At 51.7% G+C, this 21,493-nt stretch overlaps 2 protein-coding genes across 2 annotated transcripts in view; one reads left to right on the top strand and one right to left on the bottom strand.

Moving 5' to 3' along the window:
- The first annotated feature begins 382 nt into the window (after nucleotides 1-382).
- LOC144157855 (uncharacterized) lies at nucleotides 383-12,656 on the top strand. Its single transcript, XM_077688583.1, has 5 exons — nucleotides 383-565; nucleotides 1,368-1,693; nucleotides 9,294-9,440; nucleotides 10,445-10,687; nucleotides 12,340-12,656. The coding sequence occupies exons 1-5, from the start codon at nucleotides 432-434 to the stop codon at nucleotides 12,618-12,620; spliced, it is 1,131 nt and encodes a 376-aa protein (XP_077544709.1). The 5' UTR covers nucleotides 383-431; the 3' UTR covers nucleotides 12,621-12,656.
- A 5,808-nt stretch (nucleotides 12,657-18,464) lies between these two features.
- The window catches only part of Nitfhit (ntrilase and fragile histidine triad fusion protein NitFhit), a 30,900-nt gene continuing 27,871 nt past the window's right edge, over nucleotides 18,465-21,493 (bottom strand). Inside the window, exons 10-11 of the mRNA XM_077690144.1 lie at nucleotides 19,668-19,766; nucleotides 18,465-18,654 (exon numbers count right to left, since the gene is read on the bottom strand). Of these exons, the coding sequence (XP_077546270.1) occupies nucleotides 18,562-18,654; nucleotides 19,668-19,766 (192 nt within the window). The 3' untranslated portion in view covers nucleotides 18,465-18,561. The remainder of the gene's footprint in view (nucleotides 18,655-19,667; nucleotides 19,767-21,493) is intronic.

The following is a 21,493-nucleotide window of genomic DNA, read 5'->3' as shown; positions in this document are numbered from 1 at the left end:
CCGTAGTTTGTCTGCCGTCGCTGCAGTACTTTATAAGCATATTAATACAGAAAATTACGGAAACGGCTCGTGCTATGTTCGAAATATTCCCAGTAACGCACTACTTGCGGCGCCCGGAGTAACCTCCGGCTGCGGTGATGACGCACAGCGGCAACTTCTGTTGCCGTTCTCAAGTTGTAACCGAGTATAGTTGGTACGTTACGACAAGGAAAACTGCGCGGAAGACGAATTTTCATTGTCGAAAGGTATTATCTTTCTCTCTACGAAGAATGTAATACCAAGTATGCCAATCGATTACATATACCCTCACGTTACGTAAGTGATGCAGGCACGTTCGCTGCAGGGTCATGATAAGTGTCGCGCTTCGCAGGGACGTGGTGGAGCGGGCCAGCGAGTGGTACCGAGTGCTGGTGGGCTACCGGGTGGTCTCCATGGAGACGGTGCAGTTCAAGTTCAAGGACCGGGACTCCTCCTCCTTTTCCGAGCCGGCCCTGTCCTCCGCCTCGCGCGAGGACCGCTCCAAATCGTCGTCCACGCAGAAGCACTACTACGGCGACGGGGTCAGGTATCGTGCTTACGCGCTTCTCCCGTCCAGTGGATGAAAGAGGCCCACTGTGACGTCATGCTAGCGGTGGTCCGCAGCGTCCATGAACATCTGCACCGTCCAAAGTGCTCCTTTTCTTGCAGCACGGAGAAGTGACGCCGCACAAAAAACTAAAAGACCACCTTCAATAACGAGTACACGGGACACTAACTCAAATAGGTGTTTTGCGATGAAGCCACACCCGAGCTGTGAGGCAAGCCGTAGTGCACGGGGGACTAATTTGTACCAAGTTGGAGGAAGTCCCGAAATGTCGCACACCGGGCGTTGCTAGGAAGACATTTTTCCAGGACAATATAAGCCGCCTTATATCAAAATGTTGTTGCGACGTGGTGGCAGAACAGGTAAGGCGAGCCACGGGCCCATGGTTAAGAATGACGACCGTTTTTTTGTATTATGTACTAGGCGCCATGAGAGAGCCCGCGCAAAAAAAAAAAAAATTAGGTATGCGCCAGCCACTTCGTCGCCGTCTGTCTTGGTTCACGGCGCTATGGGGCATTGACCACCTAAGGGTACCGTGACACTTCGGAGACCCTTACTTTTTCTTAGTTTTTATTAATTCTTCCGTACTCTGAACAGACGTCACTGAATAAATTGTTGCCACCGGCACGAGTGTATACGGCTTCGCTGTAAAACACTTCAAACACAGCGAAAGCTCGAATAATACGATTTCGTTATAACCAGGGTTTACCGTACGAAACTTCTTTTCTGTCTTGGAGTCTTGGGGACGTCCCGCGAACACGGCGGTTGCGGTATACGTGCGCAGGATCTGGATCTTCCCGTCGAAGGAGCACATGAACGGCGGCTTCGAGCTGGGCTACCGCGACTTCGAGCCGCAGCTGCTGCAGCCCGCGGCGGGGGGCGACGCCCACTACGAGGCCGTGTCCGACCTGCTGGAGCGCTTCAACAAGGAGCAGGCCTCGGGCGCGCACCCCATCCCGGGCAAGCTGGTGAGCGTCGAGTCGCGCGAGTTGCGCCCGACGGGCAAGGCGCGACAACAGCACGTGTCCCCGAGCGACGGATTCGGCTACTACCACGTCTTCTCGCTGCGCTTCTTCTTCTACCGGGGCCTGCCCACCAGGGAGCGCATTCGTGAGCAGTCTTTTCTTAACTTTCCTTTGTCTTCTTTTGCTACGTGCTGTTTTCGTTTTAACAGGGTTACCAGCGCACGCAGACGGGGACCACGGAAGGAAGAAACGACAGGACAATAGAGAGTTTTAGCAGTCCGTCCGTTCCGTCGTGAACGTAGTCACCGTGCTGACCGGGACCCGACTGCGCATGCGCGCGGGACGGCAAGGAGGAAGGGCGAGGAGGCGCACCCCTCCGTGACGAATGCGCGGACATGGCGAAGGCCGGCTCGCGGAACTAATCCCCCTACCGCTACTAATGCACAAGTGCCCAGACAGGTCCCGGTCAACACGGGTAACTACGTACACGACGGAACAGACGGACTGCTAAAAGTCTCTAATGTCATTTCTTCCTTCCGTGTCCCCGTCTGCGTGCGGTGGCAACCCTGTTAATATGCGTCACCCAACTAGCCCATCAAGCCATCATCGTGAACTGTTTTCGTTCTTTTAGGGCGCAGCCCTTTGGCGGCCGTCTCTGGGCTGAGCCGCGTTGTCGGCGTAACCGAGTGCACGATGGCAACACCGAAGAGTGAAAGAAAAGGCGAACGATGAAAGAAAGCAAAGGAGGAGAGTGTCGCGAAATTGGGAGGGGAGGGCGGTTCACCGTGGCGGCGCGAGCGAGCGCTCTCCCAAAGTATGCATGCTGGGGGAGGGGAGAGGTCAGTATGCTGTGCCCGCACGAGCCGCTCGATGGCGCGGCGCTTGGCGAAAACGGGGGGGTAAAAGGTGGGGGGGGGGGGGGGCGGGGGGCGTGCATGCATGTGTCTATATGATGTGCGTTCGCTTAAGATGCGGTTCGCGGCTCCTTCCTGAGACGCACTTCCGCCGACGCAGAGGCTCATCATCGCTCCCGTCGAGAGAACGCACGACTGAGTGCTGCCTCAGCGCACTGCTGCTGCGCCCAAATATCGCATTAGGGAGTATCGTAATCGCAAGTCAATTTTTATTTAGCTCACTGTCCATTGTTCTTTAGTGCTCTCTTTTGTTTTCCTGTTTGGTCTTGGTGGCCCTCTTCCAAGGCGCCCGCCCGCTCCAAAGGGGACGACCGCCAAGTAACTGTATATATCCATCAGTCCCTCTATCCATCAGTCCCTTTTTTTGTTGCTCGCAGTGGAAGTTGCAATCTTAGAGTGCGAGTTCAAGGGCACCCGGAATGGCAACGAGGGAAACACAAGCAGGGAAAATATGGAGGAGGCAGCAGACACACGTGCGGTGGGTCACGCGTCTCCATGCGCATCTTTTCTCTTTCCTCAAACCGGTTCGGCAGCAGTCGGAGACGCGCGTGAAGGCGGCAGGACCGACCGATTTGCGGAGGGAAAGAACGCGTGCGGAAGCTCGTTGCCCCCCGCACGTGTTTCGCAATTTAAAGGGGCCCTAAATCGGCCTCTGAAGGTCGCGCTTTCAAACGCGCAATCGCTAGATTACGTTTTTACGACAACATATACCAAATATTACACATCTGCGTAAAGCATTGGCAGCACAAACATAAAAAAAATCTTTCTTTTTTTTTCTTGTTTTCCTTTTTTTCCTTGGTAAAAAGCGCAGACACATGGGTACGTCGTCTGCTCCCGCAACTTCCGGTTCGAGATCTCGCCTATCCTCCGGTACGCCGGCGGCTTTCACGCGCGTGTGTGCGTTGTCACAGAGTGCTTACCTTTCAGAGGAGTCGTAGGATTCATCGCTGTTATTCATTGAATGTGCGATTCATGAGCGTTTCTTTTTTAGGTGGAAACACATAAACAACGAGCACACGCACGCGCGAAAGCCGCCAGCCTACGGGAGGCCAGGAGAGCTCTCGACCCGGAAGTGACGGGGCTCCGCGGGAGCAGACAATGTACCCATGAGCCTTTGCACTTTTTACCGGTCACCATTCCGGTCACCTATACGCGTCGCCATTCTGACCCATTCTGACTTTGCGACTCTGACGCCCCACCTATGACGTAGCTGGCACTGACAACTACGGCGCCGCTATTGGCTGCAGCCAATCAGCGTTTCCAGCTCTGGGGGAAACGCCGCGGTACACGTTTCGGCGGTTCCAGCTAATGCTCAACGCGTTTAAACCATTTTTGCGGGAGGACGTTCCCTGGATAGTACACCAGCAATTCCGCGCGTGAAATCGCAAGTTTTGGTACCCTGTTTGGGACTCCGCCTTTAGCGTGGAATGCGCGATAGCGTGATGGTGACCCGTTCGCATCGCATGAAAACTTTCCCAGCGGTGAGAACTCTCCGCTCCCGCTCACACGCCATCTGTCTGGGCAGAGCCGAGGGTTTCAGTGGGCGCCGCGAAGCGGCGCTACGGCATTTTTCGCTCCAACGCTGCCGGCGACGGAGCGAATTTCACTTTGGCCAAATTTATTTTTAATGCGTAGTAAGTGCCTCCAAATCAGTTGGGGCACAAGTTGTAGCCCCGTGAAACGCCCCGTTAATCAGTCAGAAGTGTTTAAAAAAGCTCCGCCGCAGACCACGCTGCACCTGCCGGAGGATCGCGTAAACAGCCATGACGCGCCTGTGACGTTTCAGCCGACGGGGGCTTCTTCCTCTGACCAGCCACGCAGCTAGAGAACCGGTCGAGCTCTGCCGCGCGCGCTGCCCCGTGCGCGCGTAGAGCTTGCGCGCAGACGTTCTCCCGAGCTGGTGACCGACCGGACGCTCGCTGGACGGCTGCAACGTCACTGCAATGGCCGCGCTCTCCTCGGTTTCGGTTTCAAAATCGCCGATTTATGCTGGCCGCTTGCGGCGTCCACGCGCGTATTTCAGCTGTTGTATTTTGCATGTCGTTTTCTTTTTAAGCATACTACACGAAAATAGCGTTTTCAAGAGGTCAAAATTTTGAGTGCAGTTGGCCTTTAACGCTACTCGTTTACATGTGCGTCTGAAAACAAGAATATCCACGCATTGTTTAAAGGAGCCATGAAGAGAAAACACAAGTTTGGTTCATTCAAAAGATTGTGTCGTTAGAATCATACTGACACCACTTTTAACGTAAACTTCGCTCAAATAAGCTACATAATTAGGAAAAACGGGAATGGTCATGCGACCCACCAGCTCATTTCCCGCAACAGAACCTGTGATGTCACATGGGCTAAGCTCTGCGATTGGCGGAGGCTGGCAGAAGCAGACGCAAATTAGGTAGAGCTTACAAACTAGACGAACGAGCGATTTGCGCTTAAATTTAGGGCACATTCTTTACAAAGCAATAAGAATGTTGGGACAAACAGTGGAAGTTACGAAAGCACATGTAAACATAGAAGTACTGATGCGTTCTGCTGTTCGTACTGCGCACAGCATGCTTTGGTTTAGCTGCACAGCACTACGGGGCTTGGGGTTGTCTCAGACGACACTGGCCGATTGACGCAAGCAACGGTGTCTTACGTGACCCCATTTGTCGAGCGAGTACTGTTTCAGGGAACGAATATTTTCTCCCAGAACAAAAACAAGGCAGGTTTAAATGCGGGCAAAAACAACCCAAACGCTTGCCGCGGTATGGTGGCGCCATCTAGGTTACGGAACGTAAAAAAACGCGGGAACAAACCAACACCGCTGTACAGGATGGAGACAACCTTTGAACGGTCCCGTGCCGCCGCAATTGGGCCAACGGGCTCAACGCGTTATTCTTTTCGTTTCCCACGAGACCTAGCAACGCGAAACAGACAATATGATTCAAACTTCTTCAGTAAACCGCGTTGCGGCAATAATTTTAGCGCGGTTTTGACACAATGACTTGCTTCGGCGGCGAGCGAGCAACCGAACATGGCGGCGCCAGCGTTACGTGTCTCTACCCTGTACGGCGGATGCGTGAATGAAGGTACTCTAGCCTGCAGAGCGGTCGGTTCCCGTGATGTCACTTGGGACCACGAAAACGCACGATTGAGCGGGAAAATCAAAATTTTAACCTAAATTGTTTAATTTCTCAGTGAATAAAGCACCGTTTGTATCCGGACAAGCGCTGGGGGCACTATAAAACACGAAATCTTTCGAATAAAACCAACTTGCATTTTCTCTTCATGGCTCTTAAAAAATAGTAACGATGTACTGGTCGTCGGCACTTCAAAGCTGTAAGGAGCCACGTCACTACGGCTCATGTGGACCAAAAGTGATGATGACATTCGTGTTCCCTTTTAACGGCGAAGCTGGTTAGGCTTGAGCTTGGCCCGGTGGCTTTAGTACAAAATGCAAAAGACAGAAAAACTTTGCCACCTGTAAAGGGTGCACCACTGCAGATTGGGTATTATAACAGTGAAGCCTGCTCTCGCGCCTGCTCGAGTGTGAGCACCACGGGCACATGCGTATGCGCACCCCTTACTATACCATTTTAACGGTGATAGCCTTTCCTGGGCTACTAAAACGCAAAAAAATGGCGCTGCTTGCACTAATGGTGCAAGGCTGGAGAAACAACGGAGCTGGGGGTCGATCTAGCCACTTCCCCCCCTGGGATCCGCTGTCAGTGTGGGGGACCGACCGGAACGGCTTTGTAAAATCCGGCTAAGCTTGGAATCACCCCTCAATACTTAGCTTAGTCTAGCAAGTACATCGCAAAGCATAACAAAACTTAGCAAATTCTGGCAAACCTAGCAAAACTTAACAAAACCGGAAGAAGCTAGGTCGACCCCAAGCTCCGCTGTTCCTCCAGCCTTGCACCACCAGTTCCAGTTTTTCTACCGAATACCCAGGTTACTAAGGGACACGACAAATTTTTCTCCACCACCACGAGGTTTCAGAAAGAACAACAACAACAAAAAAAGCGCGCCAATCCACCCTGTGAAGGTGGTTGGAAAGCAAAGCTGTAAACACCCACAACGATTACCCATGCGATATCACTAACGTGGCTCTACAAAGAGTGGAATCAAAGACAAGTGAAATGCACTTAACTACACCCTTTATTACTTCAAAGAGATATTCCTTGCTGAGGTTAAATAAATGCATGATTCATGACCGGTGGTTGGTTGAGTTGTACTGGTGAAGCAAATGAGTGGAAACGTTTTTTATATAATTAAAGGAAGCTCAAACCCGGTGTTAGACGATCTCACTTCTCCGTCTCTGTCGCCGCCGACGGAGGCGAGCAGATCGGCTACAGAAACGGAGAAGCGACATGCCATGCGTTGGTGTGAGCTTCCTTTAATTTTTATAACTCCTAGCACATGCGTAAGGCGCGCACACGGCCGCTACACGTGTCGTGGGTGGAGCGCACAGCGGCGCGAGAGGTCGCGTGGCGCTATCACGTGGCATTCAGCGAGAACGCAGGAGGTAAACCCGCAGATGTGCTCGGCGAGTGCACCATTTGTCTTCCCCGTCTCCGCGTGGCCCCGTAGCTCAATCGGTAAAGACAACTAGGCTCGCTCCGTTTCTTTATTCGTTCCAGGTTCGATTCCTGGCGGTGTCAGTAACTTCTTTTGATCGCAGGAGTTTTCTGTTGAGGTAAAAAACTTCGCTTTAAAACAAATTCGGCACCCGACGTTGCCAATTCAGAAACAAAAACACGTTTAGTGTATTTAACACAATAACGTAGAACGCGCAAGCGATAGCATTGCAACCCCTTCCTAGTCGCATCGAACCTGGATCATATCGTTTGTGGCCTCTCGCTGAACCTTTATGCGCAATTTGAAGGTTCACCGCAAACAGAATCAGCGTCCTGTGCAGGCGCCTCTTCAGACAGCGAGCGCGTGTGACATCGAGTCGTTCGCCCCATAACTCACGTGTACCGCCAATCGTGTCGTTGTCCCATTAGGGGTACGCACACAAAAAGTCCGCGTAGGCGAGCCCGCAAGGCATACGCAAAGTTCCCGTTCACGTAGTCGCCAAGCTGCGTCGTGGCATGGTCCCAGCGAAGCCACTGTGTCTGATCCGTATGCACGTCCCGAATAGGCTGCTCCGTGGGGAGCTGCTTTTGTAGCCATCCACCAGGGGTTTATCCAGAATTTCGTTTTAGATGCGACGCTGAGAGGAGCATCTCTTGCCGGCGCCCCTGTTCTGCGTGCGTCGGCGTCCGCGTCCGCGCAGCTGCGTCTCTCCTCCGCTCACTCCCTCTGCTCTCTCCGAAAGCGAACACTCTCTCTCTCTCAACATCTGCGGGCGGGTGGCGCAGCGCACTCTCACTCCACCGGCGGGCGGCGCTGCGCGCTGTGCGCATGTGCAGTACTCTCTAGCTCTCCCGCGATCACCTCTCCTTCGGGTGCGCTGCGCATATACGCGGAGTGCCACGCTCCGGCCGGTCTCTCAGTCGACGGTCGTCCGCGCTACGCTCTCTCTCTCTCTCTCTCTCTCTCTCTCTCTCTCTCTCTCTCTCTCTCTCTCGCATTACCCGACGATTGCTCACGCAATTCGAGTAATCGACCCAACGGAAACGCACAATGCAACCCCCTTCAGCGTCGCATCACACGAGGGTTCCCGTGAGGGGAGGTGGGCGTAATTTTTTTTTTTTTTTGGGGGGGGGGTGTATAAATCGGGCAGGGAGCTTTTATTTGGGGGGGGGTGTCGAAATCCTTCTGGGGGTTATTAGGGGGGTATTGGGGGTGTATATAAATCCCCGGCCATCCACACCTGCTCATCATGAGCTGTTGCGCTATCGCCTCATAGTTTTTACCACTGCCACGACAGCCTGAAAACCTGCGTTACTACCGCCGCTTATGCCGCAAAACGACACCAATATGGATGCTGTTGTAAAATTTCCCAAGACTCATGTGGTAATTGGTTCCAGCAGCACGGTGTTGGCCATGTTAAGAATAGTGCTGAGCGCGCAGTTTATTACAGCGTCATCTGTACTACACGGGCTGTCTCGTTTTTGTGCCAACGTGGCGAAAAAACCCCAAGCGTGCTTCACTGTGCACTCGCACGTAGCGCGGTGAAGCTCGCCCACGAAGTCGATGTAAAGGAGGCTGTATTTCTGACAGGCACGAAATAGAAAAAAAACGACGAGCCATTCCCCTCTGGGATGCTGGATATAAACCGCGAATATTTTTAACACATGACAAATAGGTACCGAGAATGGATCCCCACTACATAATGTCAGTTGGGATCTATCGAGCTAGGGGATTCCAGTTGCACCATATTATCCTCCGAGCAGAAGCGTAGCCAGGGGGGGAGGGGGGTTCAATGTCAACCACCCCCCGAAATTTTCGGAGTACTGAATTCCCCTCTCCCTTGCTTTCAGCCTTTTTCACACACGCTATTTACACTCCGAACGGGTGAATTAAAACGGAGAACATTACATATGAAGTGTCAATTTGTTGATGAATAGTTCCCGGAAGTCCCGTGTGCACTCCTATTTTTTATGTAGATACTACCGCAAACGAGGCATCTAAAATGTTGGTTTTATTAAAGAAGAAAAATGACTAAGGTATTGTTTGGGCACAGGCGCTTCTTCTTTTTATGCTTTATTTTTACTGGCAGCGTATATACCAACCCCCGAAAAATATTTCTGGCTACGCCAACTGCCTCCAAGGTTCATCTTGCAACAAACTGCCTGCATGTATTGTTGCCGTGCCTTGCTTGTTCAGACACGGTGAATTCTACGAACTGTACACGAATTATTCTTTGGTCTCGTAATTACGTCTCTTTTCCGCCGCCAGAGATCCGGGACATCGTTCCCAAGCCGTATGACGAGTACACGTTCGAGCAGTTCACGGGAGTGCTCAAACGGGCCTCGCAGTGGCTCGAGAGCGAGAGCCCGGTCAAGCTCTACAACCTGCAGACGCTCTTCGTCAAGGCCAAGCTCGGTAAGAGAAAAGCGGGGGACTTCCTTCAAAGCTCTCAGCCTACGGTCATCACCAGTCTATCTACGCCCACTGCAGGGCAAAGGCCTCTCCCATTAATCTCCAATTACCCCGGTCCTGTGCTAACTGCGACCAATTTATCCCCGCAAACTTTTTGATCTCATCTGCCCACCTAACGTTTTGTCGCCCCCTGCCCCGCTTGCCTTCTCTATGGATCCACATTGTAACCCCTAATGACCAATGGTTATCTTGCCTTCGCATTACATGCCCTGCCCATGTCCATTTCTTCTTCTTAATTTCTACTAATATGCCCTTAACACGCGTTTGTTCTCTGACCCACTCCGCTCTCTTCTTGTCCCTTGCTCGCTGAGTCGTCCTAAATTTAATTTTAACTCTCTTAGTGCATGAGCCTCCAAGTTTCTGCCCCGTAGGTGAGCACCGGAGCCTACGAAAGTCGATCGAGACAATATAGTATCGGTACCCTCAAAGCTGAGTGTGTAAACTTCTGGCTGCTGGTGGGCCTTACAATGGTCCTGCTCGGTGTGTTTGAGAAAGAGTAATCGTAGAGAGATAGCACCCAAAAGATGCAGTTGTTACATCCAGGCGTGAAGAAAGTAGTGCGATGAGTAACAGAAAGGGTCGAGCGAAAACAGAAGAGGCTGGGAGTTCAGATGAGGCCTATAATGATGGTAAACAGGCACGTCCCAAGGTGCCAAATTGCGACATTCTTAAATTTTAGTTTGACGCACTTCTGAACCACATATCGTCGTGAAAGTTTGAACGATTATAGTTTGTAGGAAGCTTGGAGGATCTTAGGATGCATCCTCACACCACCCCGTTGCCGTACGTGGTGAGTGGGTTCCAAGGTGAAGCGGGAATAAGAAGACGGGTGGTTTTTCTAATCTTTCACGTTGCGCTGTTTAACGAACAGACGATATGGAAGCGGGAGGTCGGGTGTGCGAGTGCTACGTAACACACGTCACTCAAAAATCCCGCCTTGCGCGCAGACGTTCCCCCCGGCACGGCGCTGTACCGCAAGGTGCGCGTCCTGGTCCGCTACCTGAAGGTTATGCGCATCGTGTACAGCACGTTCCCCGAGTGCGCGGCCGACTTCAAAGAGCTGCGGCCCCCGCGCTGCCTGACGCACCGCGTGTTCATGCCCACGCTGCGCCGCGCCGGCGACGAGGTGCCCGTCGTGACTGCCATCCGGGAGATCAAGGCCAGCATGGGCCGCTGGAGCGCCGGCCTGCGTGAGTCGGCACCTGCCATTGAAGTGTCTGCGCTCTTGCTCAGGGAGGCGTCATTCTTCCAACTCCACCTTCCCCACCCCCCAATCACGTGACCCGCCAGTGACTCGTGACTTCTTATCGGTCCTTACTGGTGGGTATCGAACCATGCAGTGGCCCCCACTAAGGAACATTTTCAGGCGAACGCCTTAGGTGCCTCATCAAATGCGAAGAGTGACCGTAGTCGTCATTATTACTGTCGAATGGTACCGAAATGGCCCCCACTGGAGAGAGAGAGAGAGAGAGAGTAGTAAAGTCCTTTATTGGGAAGGGACGGCCGGTTGGCCAGAGGGGGGAAATGGGAATAGCAGGGAGGGAGGATTAACGTTTTTTGAATCTACAAGGGCCGTGCAGGCAACTTCAATTGAGTTTGTAATTGAGAGAGAGAGAAAAGCGTTAGTCTGATAGGGCATGGGTGGGGAAGGAAAGGGACACGGAGGAAGGGAATGATCATTGAAAAGACGTCACCGTTCCAGGTTCAATCACTTCAATTGGTGGAGAGCATTTCGAAGTTTATGGTTCCGTGAAGGTCATATAGTATACTGTATGATATTCACGGAGCCGTAAACTTACGGAACGCACCTCACGCGGGTGCGCAAGAATGGTTATGACACGACTCAGTCCAGGTTATCGCACCAACTCGTGTACACTGCTGGTTAATGCATATTCCATTATTTCCTCCAGCGATGAGGGGTCTGATAGAGAACTGGTTTGCGTGGGATTTGAAGACTCCCCCCCCCCCCCCCCACACACTAGCTCAGACAGAGGTGTAGCAGCTAATGATTCCACGTGTGTACTTCCAAATCATAGGCGAATGCAGTGACTCGTGTGGGTATGGGGCGCGGCAGATGCCGTACAACAGTGCGAGTAAGGGAGGCAGGTGGGACGCATCAAGCGCTTGGTAGGGCTACTTTCAGGGGCACATGCTTAGGGGATCAATCCCTGCCTCTGAATTCACTGCCGTTGTAAATTAAAGTCCACAAAATGAATATTCTGGGAAGAAAAGGGAACAGGGTATTACGAGGCGGGGATAATCCGAAACTATGGCTAGGCTTAATTGCAACCCACCAGGCGGAATTGGTATTGCAGCGTAAAGATAGATAGATAGATAGAAATAATAAACATTTCTGAAAATTGGGGGAGGGGCTTAAGGAAAGCGGGCACGAGCGGCCATCCTATCCCAGTAGGCCACGGCCTGTGACCGAGTCAGTTGGACAATGGCAGCCTGGTCCCTGAGCCTGCGCAGCCCGCACTCCCACTGCTCGTAGGTTGTAGGGGGGTCGGGGGGTTAGTAGACCACTGCCACACCAATGTCAATGGGGAGTTTGCAGTGGTCGCAGTTTAGGGTGGTGGTTATCGTTTGGTGGTTGTAGAGATGTAGAGAAAGTGTTGGTCTGTAGGGGGCACCACATCCATTCGTCCGTGATAGGAACGGAGGGGTGAGCTGGTGGTTACAGAGGCGGAGGTACTAACGGTAGTGGGAAAGTGTATCGGCGTAGGTGGGGGTAGAGGTTGGTGTGTGGTTCATCCCCTCTGGGAATGCCCGTTAGGTCAAGGCGCAGGCAGAAACGCGAGCGAAACGCCCTGCCTTTTCGAAAACGTCCTCTTCTCCGCAGGGGGAAACATCCTGTGTGCCGAGTCGCTCACGGTGGACTACCACATCCCGACGGGCCGGGGCCCGAGCAAGATCGACGCCTCGGCGCCCAGCAGGTCCGAGACGGAGGCGGGCGCCATGGGCGAGCATCCGCAGCGGCAGCAGCGCACCCGCGTGGTGCTCTACTTCCGCGTCTACACCGACTGCCCCGAGGACACCCAGCCACGTGTGAGCCGGCCGCAGCTGCACGCAGGCAACAGCAGCCAGGCCGGCAGCGAAAAGCGCCGGTGCCGCATCATGTGAAACCACCGACCCCTGCTTCACGGCGCAAGCCTTCCTTCCCCGGTTGCTTGAATAAAGTCGTCCATTTTTAGATGCGACTGCATCTCATTCACTCGCCTTGTCCCTGCATCCGGCGTCGTCGGCGTCCGCCCCTCCCCCATTTTCCTCGCCGCGCGAGCTGCGCTCTCCGCCGCTCACCCCCTCTCCTCTCCGATAGCGAATACTCTCTCGCGAGGGGCATTGGATTGGATTCGATTGGATTGGATTCAAGTGGATTGTGTTGCGTCATAGCCGCGGCAGACGCACTGGCGCCGGCGCGTCCCCTCACCGTTATGCGCGCTATAAAACGCGGTGCCTGCGCCGCTCCGCTCCATCGTTCCCGCGCCGTTCCTCCGCTGTCCAACGCGCTGCAACGTGAACCCCCTATGCGTCGCATCTACACAGGGCTTCCCGCGAGGGGAGGTGGGTTTTATTAAATGCAGAGCATTTCAGTAACTCACGATGTCACCCGCGTTGACGTCCGTAGTCCGCACCGCACCCCTCCCTACTATATAAAAAAAATACTATCCGGCGCCAGGTTTCGATCCCTCGACCCTGCGGGCGGAACGCAATTTACATGGTGTTCTACCCACTGCGCCACAAAGCCGACACAGAATGGGACGCTACTAACGCGCCTTATATCGTTGACTCATTCAAATTACTGCTGACGAGTGCTCTCTCGTCAGCAGTTGCCACAAGTGCAACAACATTAACGTAACGCAAACTACTTAACGTCGTGCGCCCCCGGAAATGCTCTGCATTTGATCGTGCCCCTCGCGAGGGGGATGTTTCACTGCGCCTTCTCTCGGTCGAGGGACCCGTGGCGCCATCTGGCGGAGGCGCGGCACAACTCGTAGCACTTTCTTCGAAAAAGCGCCTCAAAAGCGCGGCAAATATGAAATAGGGATGACGCGCTTTCGAGGCAATCCGCCGACGCGGCTGCTTTGTGCACAGACTCGGCGGCGAGCGCCCCGGGATTCTGGTGTCGACCGAACTTTTTCTTCCCTTCACGCACACTCCAGGGCTCTTTCCCTCACGTCCTTTTCTTGTCGACCGGCTAGCCGCCATGACCCCCAATTCTTTCAAGCGACATTCCGTTCCTGTGTAGGTACTACAAGCCTGGCACTACCGGCGTGATGCTGTGTAGGGCACTCCGGATTCGTTTTGACCGCCTGCACGGAATCTTGAACGTGCGCCGAAGTCGCGAACACACGGGCCTTTTCGCTTTTCGCCTTCGTTAGAAACGCAGCCGCCGCGGCAGGGAATCGATCGAACCCGCGTCCCGTGATGCAGAACGTTAATAAACATGGTCACAGGCTGCGCGCCGCACCTAAATCTATCTAAGAGCTACCAAACCACCCTTATGTACGTAAAGAACGCGTAGAACTGTTCTTAGAAAACGTTGTTTGCAAAAAAAAGATTGCATAAAATTGTTCGCCCTACCTGGGGCTCGAACCCTAGCCAATCACATGCAGAGCCCAGGACTCTCCCTCAAGGCCGAACTGGGGGCTCTCAGTTGCTCGACCGAATAGCGGGAACGTTTAATGACCAATGTATCATATAAGAGACGCAAACTTTCGGATTTTTTTACTCCCACATGCGCCTTTCAACCGCCAAAAAACGCCGACTGTATTATTCCTGATATCCCCTGAGCGTTTTTTCAAAAACTATAGTTCTATAACTGGCCGCATGGAGTCCCACATACAGTTCGAAATATACATAGAGTTAATACTACTGAGGAAATATAACACCATTCGTAAGCGTACCCGGTGGGTCTGCACTATGGGTATAGGCCTCCTGCGCTGGAGTTTTGGCGACATGCAGCGCCCCTAGCGGCCGACTCCTCTGGGTAGTACAAAAGCAGACGACCCTCGCCGCCCTCCATGTGTTTTCAATTACAAGCCAGAGTTAAAGTTGGTTGTGGCGCTTTGTGGCGAGTTTAAATGACTGCATACTGTATGAAATAGCCCTTAAAGCAGTTGCAGAGGCTAAACAAAATAATATCCGCTAAAAGAAGCCGATTTGTCGCCTTTCTTTTGAGCGAGCTGTCGCGGTGGTCGCGGCGTGGACAGTATCGCCAGGTCGGGTGGTTTAACTGTTTGACGACAGTTAGTTTTTTCTTCTTGCGTGCGGTCGACAAAGGAAAGTTCACGAGTAGCATAAACACGGAACGCTGCTCATTGTATATCCTGAGGTAACTGCAAAAGGTTGCTTCAGCGGGAGCATGCAAGCGAACGCAAGGATTGCGCAGCCGACCCAGCTGACACTGCTGGCCTGGCACCGCCTTTGAAACGAGTGGAATTTTTGTTTCGTATTTTCGCAAACTAAATGATTCTTGCGCAACGTTTTACTTCGCACAATTTACGAACGGCAGGGTACGCCAAATAAACAAATTAAGCGTATTAAGGGACGCAAAACATGCACCAAATCACACGCCCGCTGCCTGCAGAGATGTGTACTTCTATAACATCACATAACACAGCATAACATAACACAGCCGCATCCACGGCGCGGGGCCCCGAATATTTACATACGATCATCACTGATTGTGTTGGTTTTCTAGTGCAGGGGTCGTCGAATCTGAACGCCGACACGCCAGTTTTGACTTCAAATGGAGTTAGACAGCGAGACAAGAATAGAGAATTGGCGTCCTCCAGTTGAATTGCCCCCCCCCCCCCCCCATCTTCACACTTCGCCAGATAATATTATTAGAAATTCGCCGAATTTTTTCTCTTTGCATTCAAAGCCCCGCCTCCTCCTCCTCCTCCTCCTCCTCCCCCCCCCCCCCCCCCCCCGTGTTTGCCGTCCAGCCTTCCGCCGTGTCGGCTGAATGGAAATCGGCCGTTGCTGACCCTCATTATAGTCTATTAAGTGCGAACTGGGAATGTATGCTGCAAGAGCGTAATTAAGTAAAGTGAGAGCAAACAAGCAAAGCGAGCGGCCTCTTAGTTCGCCCGACCACTTTGTTTTACGGCCACTAATTTCGGAATCGCAAAACATATTTCACGCTTCTGACGGTCGCGGCATTTTGTCACGGAGACACGCAACAAAACGGCAAGCTAACGCTGCACCATGTATTCATAACGGCGACGCAAACGAGCACTGTTTAATGAAAGTGCACGCATAGTGTGCAGGTACGCAAAAGAGCGGCGCACCGAGCAGGCGGGCCTGCGGTCCGCCCGACTCGCTGGCTTTTTAAAGCGCGATCATCGCCGATTGCGTCACTCTTCTTTTTTGATCGGCTGTTTTAAGTGCGATTGCACTTTATAAGCGACCCCAAACCATCCACCGCCGGCGTCGGCGGCGTCGGCAGTTCTCCTCTATATTTAAAAAAGAAACAGCATCCGGCGCCAGGTTTCGATCCGCGGACTTTGCGGCCGCAGCGCGACGCTCTACCGACCAAGCCACGGACGCGACGTGATGTCACCGTTAGTGACGCGCCTTATATCTTTAACGCATTCAAACTACGTCGTCAGCGGCGTGCGTTGGCGACTCAGCGGCGTTATAGCGGCTTGATAACTGCGTGGTGTACACGTGATACTACAAACCCGATGGAAGAGATGGAAGAGAAGGCGGCGAGGCGGTGGGCTGCGGGGGCCGAGCGCAAGCGCCGCAAGCGGGCCGACAACCGTGCATTCGCACTTTCACATTCTCCCCCTCGGGGAAATGCGGGGGAATTTTTTGAGAAGTCTTTGTCACCTAGAGTATTAGTTTAAACTAGAAATTTCACTTAAAATTTCACTTCGTACGACCATCGATCGGTGAACCTGCGAGTAGCAGACGCCGTCACGGTCCCGGCACTTTTGTCGGCGTTGTAAACGTGTTTAGCGCTGCAAAGCTTTTTCCCTTAATGCCAAGTTGATCGCTGAAACAGATCGGACGCGTCGGGGATGAGCTGGTGACCACGTTGCAAAATAATCCGGAGCGTCGAGCTCATTTTGCTTCTGTCAACACGGGATCCTATGGGACCCGCGCAGCTTTGTACTACCCGGAAGTACTGTCCGGAAGCCGCTTGCGCAGCGCCCCCTGGGCAGCGCAGGAGGCCTATATGATACATTATAGGCCAAAGCTAGGCATAAGCTAGGTACACGTGGGCCACGAGGCATGCCTTCCAGATTAATTTTGACCACCTGGGGATGTTTAACGCGCGCCAATATCTCAACACGGGCGTTTTCGCTCACAGCGTTTGGCTAGTACCCACACTGCAACAGAATGCCACTTTCCTCACTCATAGTGGGTTTAGAACGTAGCAATGTTTGTGATAAAGCCAACAGCACGATTCAATCCCGTCTGGCCGACAAGATACATTTAAAACAAAAGAGATAAACAGTAAAAAAAAAACAGAAAAATTGTTAACATTTCGGCTCCCAACACGGAAGCCTTGTTCACAGTGAATACGTCCCCAGAAGTCGTCCGTTTGAGTGGGCGTGAGTAATCGTAGCAAACAGCGTGCATAGATTGGGCTTAGATTTCAGCCATTATATATGATAAACCATGTTAGATGTGGCCTGTACGATTGTCAATTCCAGATGTAGTCCTGACGCCATTTTTTTTTTGTTGTTGCAACAATTCTTGCGTTGTCCCAATCAACCTTGTGTCCATTCATGATGGCACGTTCTACCAAGTCGTCGTTGTGGATGTTCTTATTCTCTACATTACGAGCGTGCTCCTGCAGACATTTCTTGTAATTTCCCCCGATTCCCCGATGTGAACACTGCTGCAGTCTGTGCAAACTATCTCGTAAAAAACACCGAGGAAACACTCCTTGGACAAGCAGTCCTTCACTATCACCAGCTGTCGGTGAATCTTTCTGGCCGGAATGCATGCTCCCTGCATGTCATACTTCCATAGGACACATGCCAGACAATCGTTCCCGGAACATACGGCACAGGAGCTTGCTTCTTAGTGTCAAGGCGAGGGGAGGGGTATCCAGTTGTCCCTGTCGTGACAGGCGATGTTCCATTGCACTCATAAAGTGCCTAGAGTAACCGCAGCTAGTGAGCCCGTCTTTGTCTACATATCACCACCAGTTCTTGCCGTCAGCACTTCTTGTACCGTATTTTCCGGCCTATAAGTCGCACTTTTGTATAAGTCGCACGCCCCTCAAATTGGCAGTTTTTTCCGGAAAAAAAAAAAGACGTATATAAGTCGCACCAGTATATAAGTGTGTACAAAACGCGCTTGTTAATCAGGTAAACCTGTAGAGGATCAGTTCGTTAGAAAGTTTAGCAAAAGCACATGGTTGCAGCGGTGGCCGCCGCCTCTTATCGCATCCCCTGGTAAGCAGTGCTAGACACGTGCATATACCGTCCAAAGTCTAGACAGAACTAGCTTTTCAAAAATGGTTTATCGATACACACAGATGGCATGTACTTACAGACGGCGTTTAGGCAAAACCATCGAAGCCTTCTTCCACCGACTTGCTAATTGATTCATTCAGACCACAGAGCTGTGTCTCTTAACGTGCGCTGACATGGCACAGCGCACAGGCATCTTTTCGAGCGCGGTCCACGTGCAGCTGCCACGTACCAAATTAATTTCATACATAGGTCACACCGATAGATAAGACGCACCAACGAGAACTTCAGAAAAAAAGCTGCAACTTATAAACCGGAAAATACGGTATTTATAAATACACTATGTCGATTAGGGTACCTGTACACTGCAGGTTCTCTCCTCCTGCCCTACAAGATCATGAGCTAGGGTGCCACATACACAGCATAGATATGATGGGTGGGCACCATATTAGATAACGTCACCAATCCACTGCTGCCACAGCTGTGAACTCTACAAATCAGTACCGAGACAAAGATAAAAATTTACGACTTGACAGTTCCAACTTTTATTCACACGTATTTCTGGATCCCGAAATTTCCTAGGTACGAAATAAATCCGTTGACGCTCTGTACAGGACAATAACTCGTCAATAAAATAGCGGCCTCAGCTGCTGTGCTTCCCGGGCCATCTCTTCGTTGGACCTTTTTGGCTTCCTCTCGTCCTTGTCGTGCTCTTCAAGCTGCAAAGTTGAATTAGGTTGTGGGCACGAAGGCACTGTCCGAGCAAACAATCCTCACAAACATAGTTAGCATTACTTAGATAACCAAGTTATGCTGATTATTCAACAGTTTAATTATCAATATTCATTAAGCGCAACAAAAAATACTTATTTGAGTGCTGGTAAATTAACAAAAGCCTGAAAAAAGACAACGGCCATCTTTGACAATTGGTCTGACAACTCGCTATGAATTTTTTTTCTGCCTAGATGACAGTTGACTGGTATAAAGCCGAATGCTGCCGATTCTCACCTCTGCAGCTTAATCAAGGGGGATGCAGGAAAATGTTTGCACTACAACAAGCTTTTTATGCAACTTACAAAGCTTCAAACACCAAGGCCTTGATTAAGTGGACAAACGTCCCGTGTCTACAACTTTTCTTTCAGACCCTTTTAGTAGGTGTCCAAAGCTTCACTTTCGGTTCTTGCGAAATGAATATACACAGCACAACTGCAGAAATGAAAATACACGGTACAACACAAAATGCAGAGCTCTGGCTACACCAGGCTCATCATCCGCCTACGAGGCTCCTCATCAAGTTGCTTGCAGGTGCTCCATTCACCTATATTTCTCTCTGTGACTGCCTTGTTCCATAGTTCTCCCCACAGCCTTAGTGGGGTCAACTGGACGAAGTTAGTGGCCCAACCATTCACTGTGGTCTGGACACCGATGCATCTGCCTCGTCCATTTTTCTACCTGGTGCCAAAAGTGGAGGCGGTGAAACGCCCCGAACGCTTTCCATTCTCGATCGCCCTGCCATGCACAGTCAGCTACAAGCTCTGCTCTTTGGTGCTTGGGAAAAGGAATACGCAATAGGACTCCACCAAAAGTACTACACCGAGAAAGGCCAGCCACAGAAGAAAACCCCACCAGTGATGCATGAACCAATAGCTACAATAGTTGCGACTGTACATAACGACAGATCACTCTGTAGCACTGACACACACACCCCCACGGGTTTGGTGGCAGAGCTCACCTTGGTGTAAATGTTGTCGTTCCGACTGAAGTCTCCTGGTTTCCGCGGAAGTACGTGCACGTGAAGGTGGTGTATCGACCTGCCCGCATCGGGCCCGTCCTGAGAGTGGAATTCAAAAGAAAAAGGACCACGGCTGAGCAAAGTGAGGAGGCCGCTTCACTTCATAAATTGAGGATTTAAAGTACGAGTTGTAAAGCCTATTCGTAATAGATTTGAATTTGCCACATAATATTTGCTCGTTACTAGAAGAGGAGCTCATAATAAGTGCACTCCCACTGTGTCCATACATACTGCGCCACGTAATGATTGGCCTAATTCCCAGAAAGAAAGAAAGAAAGTTGAAAAGTTACTAACAAATCCAAGTGTGCGAAATGCAAAAATCAGCCTAGTGAGTGAGCCCAAAAAGTCATTTGCATCAAACCGTCAGCGTGAACTTTCCACCCATCGCCACTTTTTAGCACATGTGTCAAATGTGCGAAGTACCATATTCACTCGAATCGAACGCGCACCCGTTTTTTGCGATTTGAGGGGAAAAAAAAAACGTTATGTCCTTGATTGTAATGCGCACTAAACTCTGATTATTCAATACAAAAATTCAACTTTTTCTCACTTCGGACAAGCAAGGTTTATTCCAAAGGTGGCATGAAATGAAATGTGCTGGTTATCACCGGCAAGACAGTCACCACGACGACGGTCTGGGGCAGCGCCGCTGGGCGTCATGGGTGGCACATTACGGTATCACTCGTCCTCGCTGTCGGGCGACTTCTCCATACTCTCGACGGCCTAAAGCATGTCATTTTCGGTGCCATCCGTAGCGTTCAAAATGCCGCACTTCTTAAATGCCTTGCTCACCATTGTAGGCGAGATTGTGCACCATGCATCCTTCGACCGTCCGGCGAAGTCGTGCAGAGAAGCACGCTTGATTTGGTTGCTAGGCGTCAGTTCATGGACGTCACCAACAAGCCATTCGGTGTCGAGCGCCCGAATCCGGTCTTTGACTAGCTTGTTTAGCGAAACGCCCAGTGGCTGCAGTTGTGAGGTCATGCCACCAGGAATCACAACAAGGCCAGTGTTGCAAGTGGCGAGCTTGTCCTTGATGCATTGAGGCGACACCTGAACACGCCCAGAACAAGCATTGCGCGTAGGCCCAAGCTTGCACCGGGTCGCTTCCGCCACACGTGGTCGATCCAATCAGCCACCAAGTCTGTCAGCATCCACTCCTCCGCGTTTGCGCGCACAATCACACCACTGGGGAACACGATTCCTTTGGGGAGCGTCTTGCGTTTAAATATGAGGTAGGGGGAAGCTTGTGCCCGTTCGCAGTGCAGCAAAGCACTGCCACCACTCGTTTTTTCGTGGCCAGAGGACAGCACACGAACTTGCTTGGCCCCCTTCTTCTCCATCACTGTGGTGGCGGGCACATCGAAGTACAGCGGCGTTTAATCCGCGTTGCCGATTTGCCTGAGAACGTAGTTGTACTTGCGGCGCAAATTCAAGATGTACCGCTGAAATGCGTCCAGTTTTTCCTCAAACTCCGCCAGCAGCTTCTGGTATATATATACCTGCCCGCTGGCGAAGTGAGAAGCCTTTTCTCTTCATGAAATTTGTTATCCAGCACCTTCTGGCCTTGAACTCCGTCCGCGTTAAGACCCGTTCACACTTGCGACGAAAGCAAGCGAAAGCGACGGGAATTCTGTCGCGCGACGAAAATTGGTCCCGACCATTCTACAAAAACGATCGTCGCGGGACAAAGCGACGGAATTCCTGTCGCTTTCACTCATTTTTGTCGCAAGTGTGAACAGGTTTTTAGTACTTGCTGCAACACT

This window comes from Haemaphysalis longicornis, unplaced genomic scaffold (assembly GCF_048455015.1).
Source record: "Haemaphysalis longicornis isolate Haplotype H1 unplaced genomic scaffold, Haemaphysalis longicornis Haplotype H1 scaffold_10, whole genome shotgun sequence".
Taxonomy (NCBI): Eukaryota; Metazoa; Arthropoda; class Arachnida; order Ixodida; family Ixodidae; genus Haemaphysalis; species Haemaphysalis longicornis.
This window is presented reverse-complemented; position numbering and strand designations above follow the sequence as displayed.

What these genes read in the sequence shown, in the direction of transcription:
- LOC144157855 (XM_077688583.1), top strand. Translation starts at nt 432, where the DNA reads ATGGAGACGGTGCAGTTCAAGTTCAAGGACCGGGACTCCTCCTCCTTT. An exon ending in TACTACGGCGACGGGGTCAG is followed by an intron (nt 566 to 1,367) that starts GTATCGTGCTTA and finishes ATACGTGCGCAG; the next exon opens with GATCTGGATCTTCCCGTCGA. An exon ending in GCCCACCAGGGAGCGCATTC is followed by an intron (nt 1,694 to 9,293) that starts GTGAGCAGTCTT and finishes TTCCGCCGCCAG; the next exon opens with AGATCCGGGACATCGTTCCC.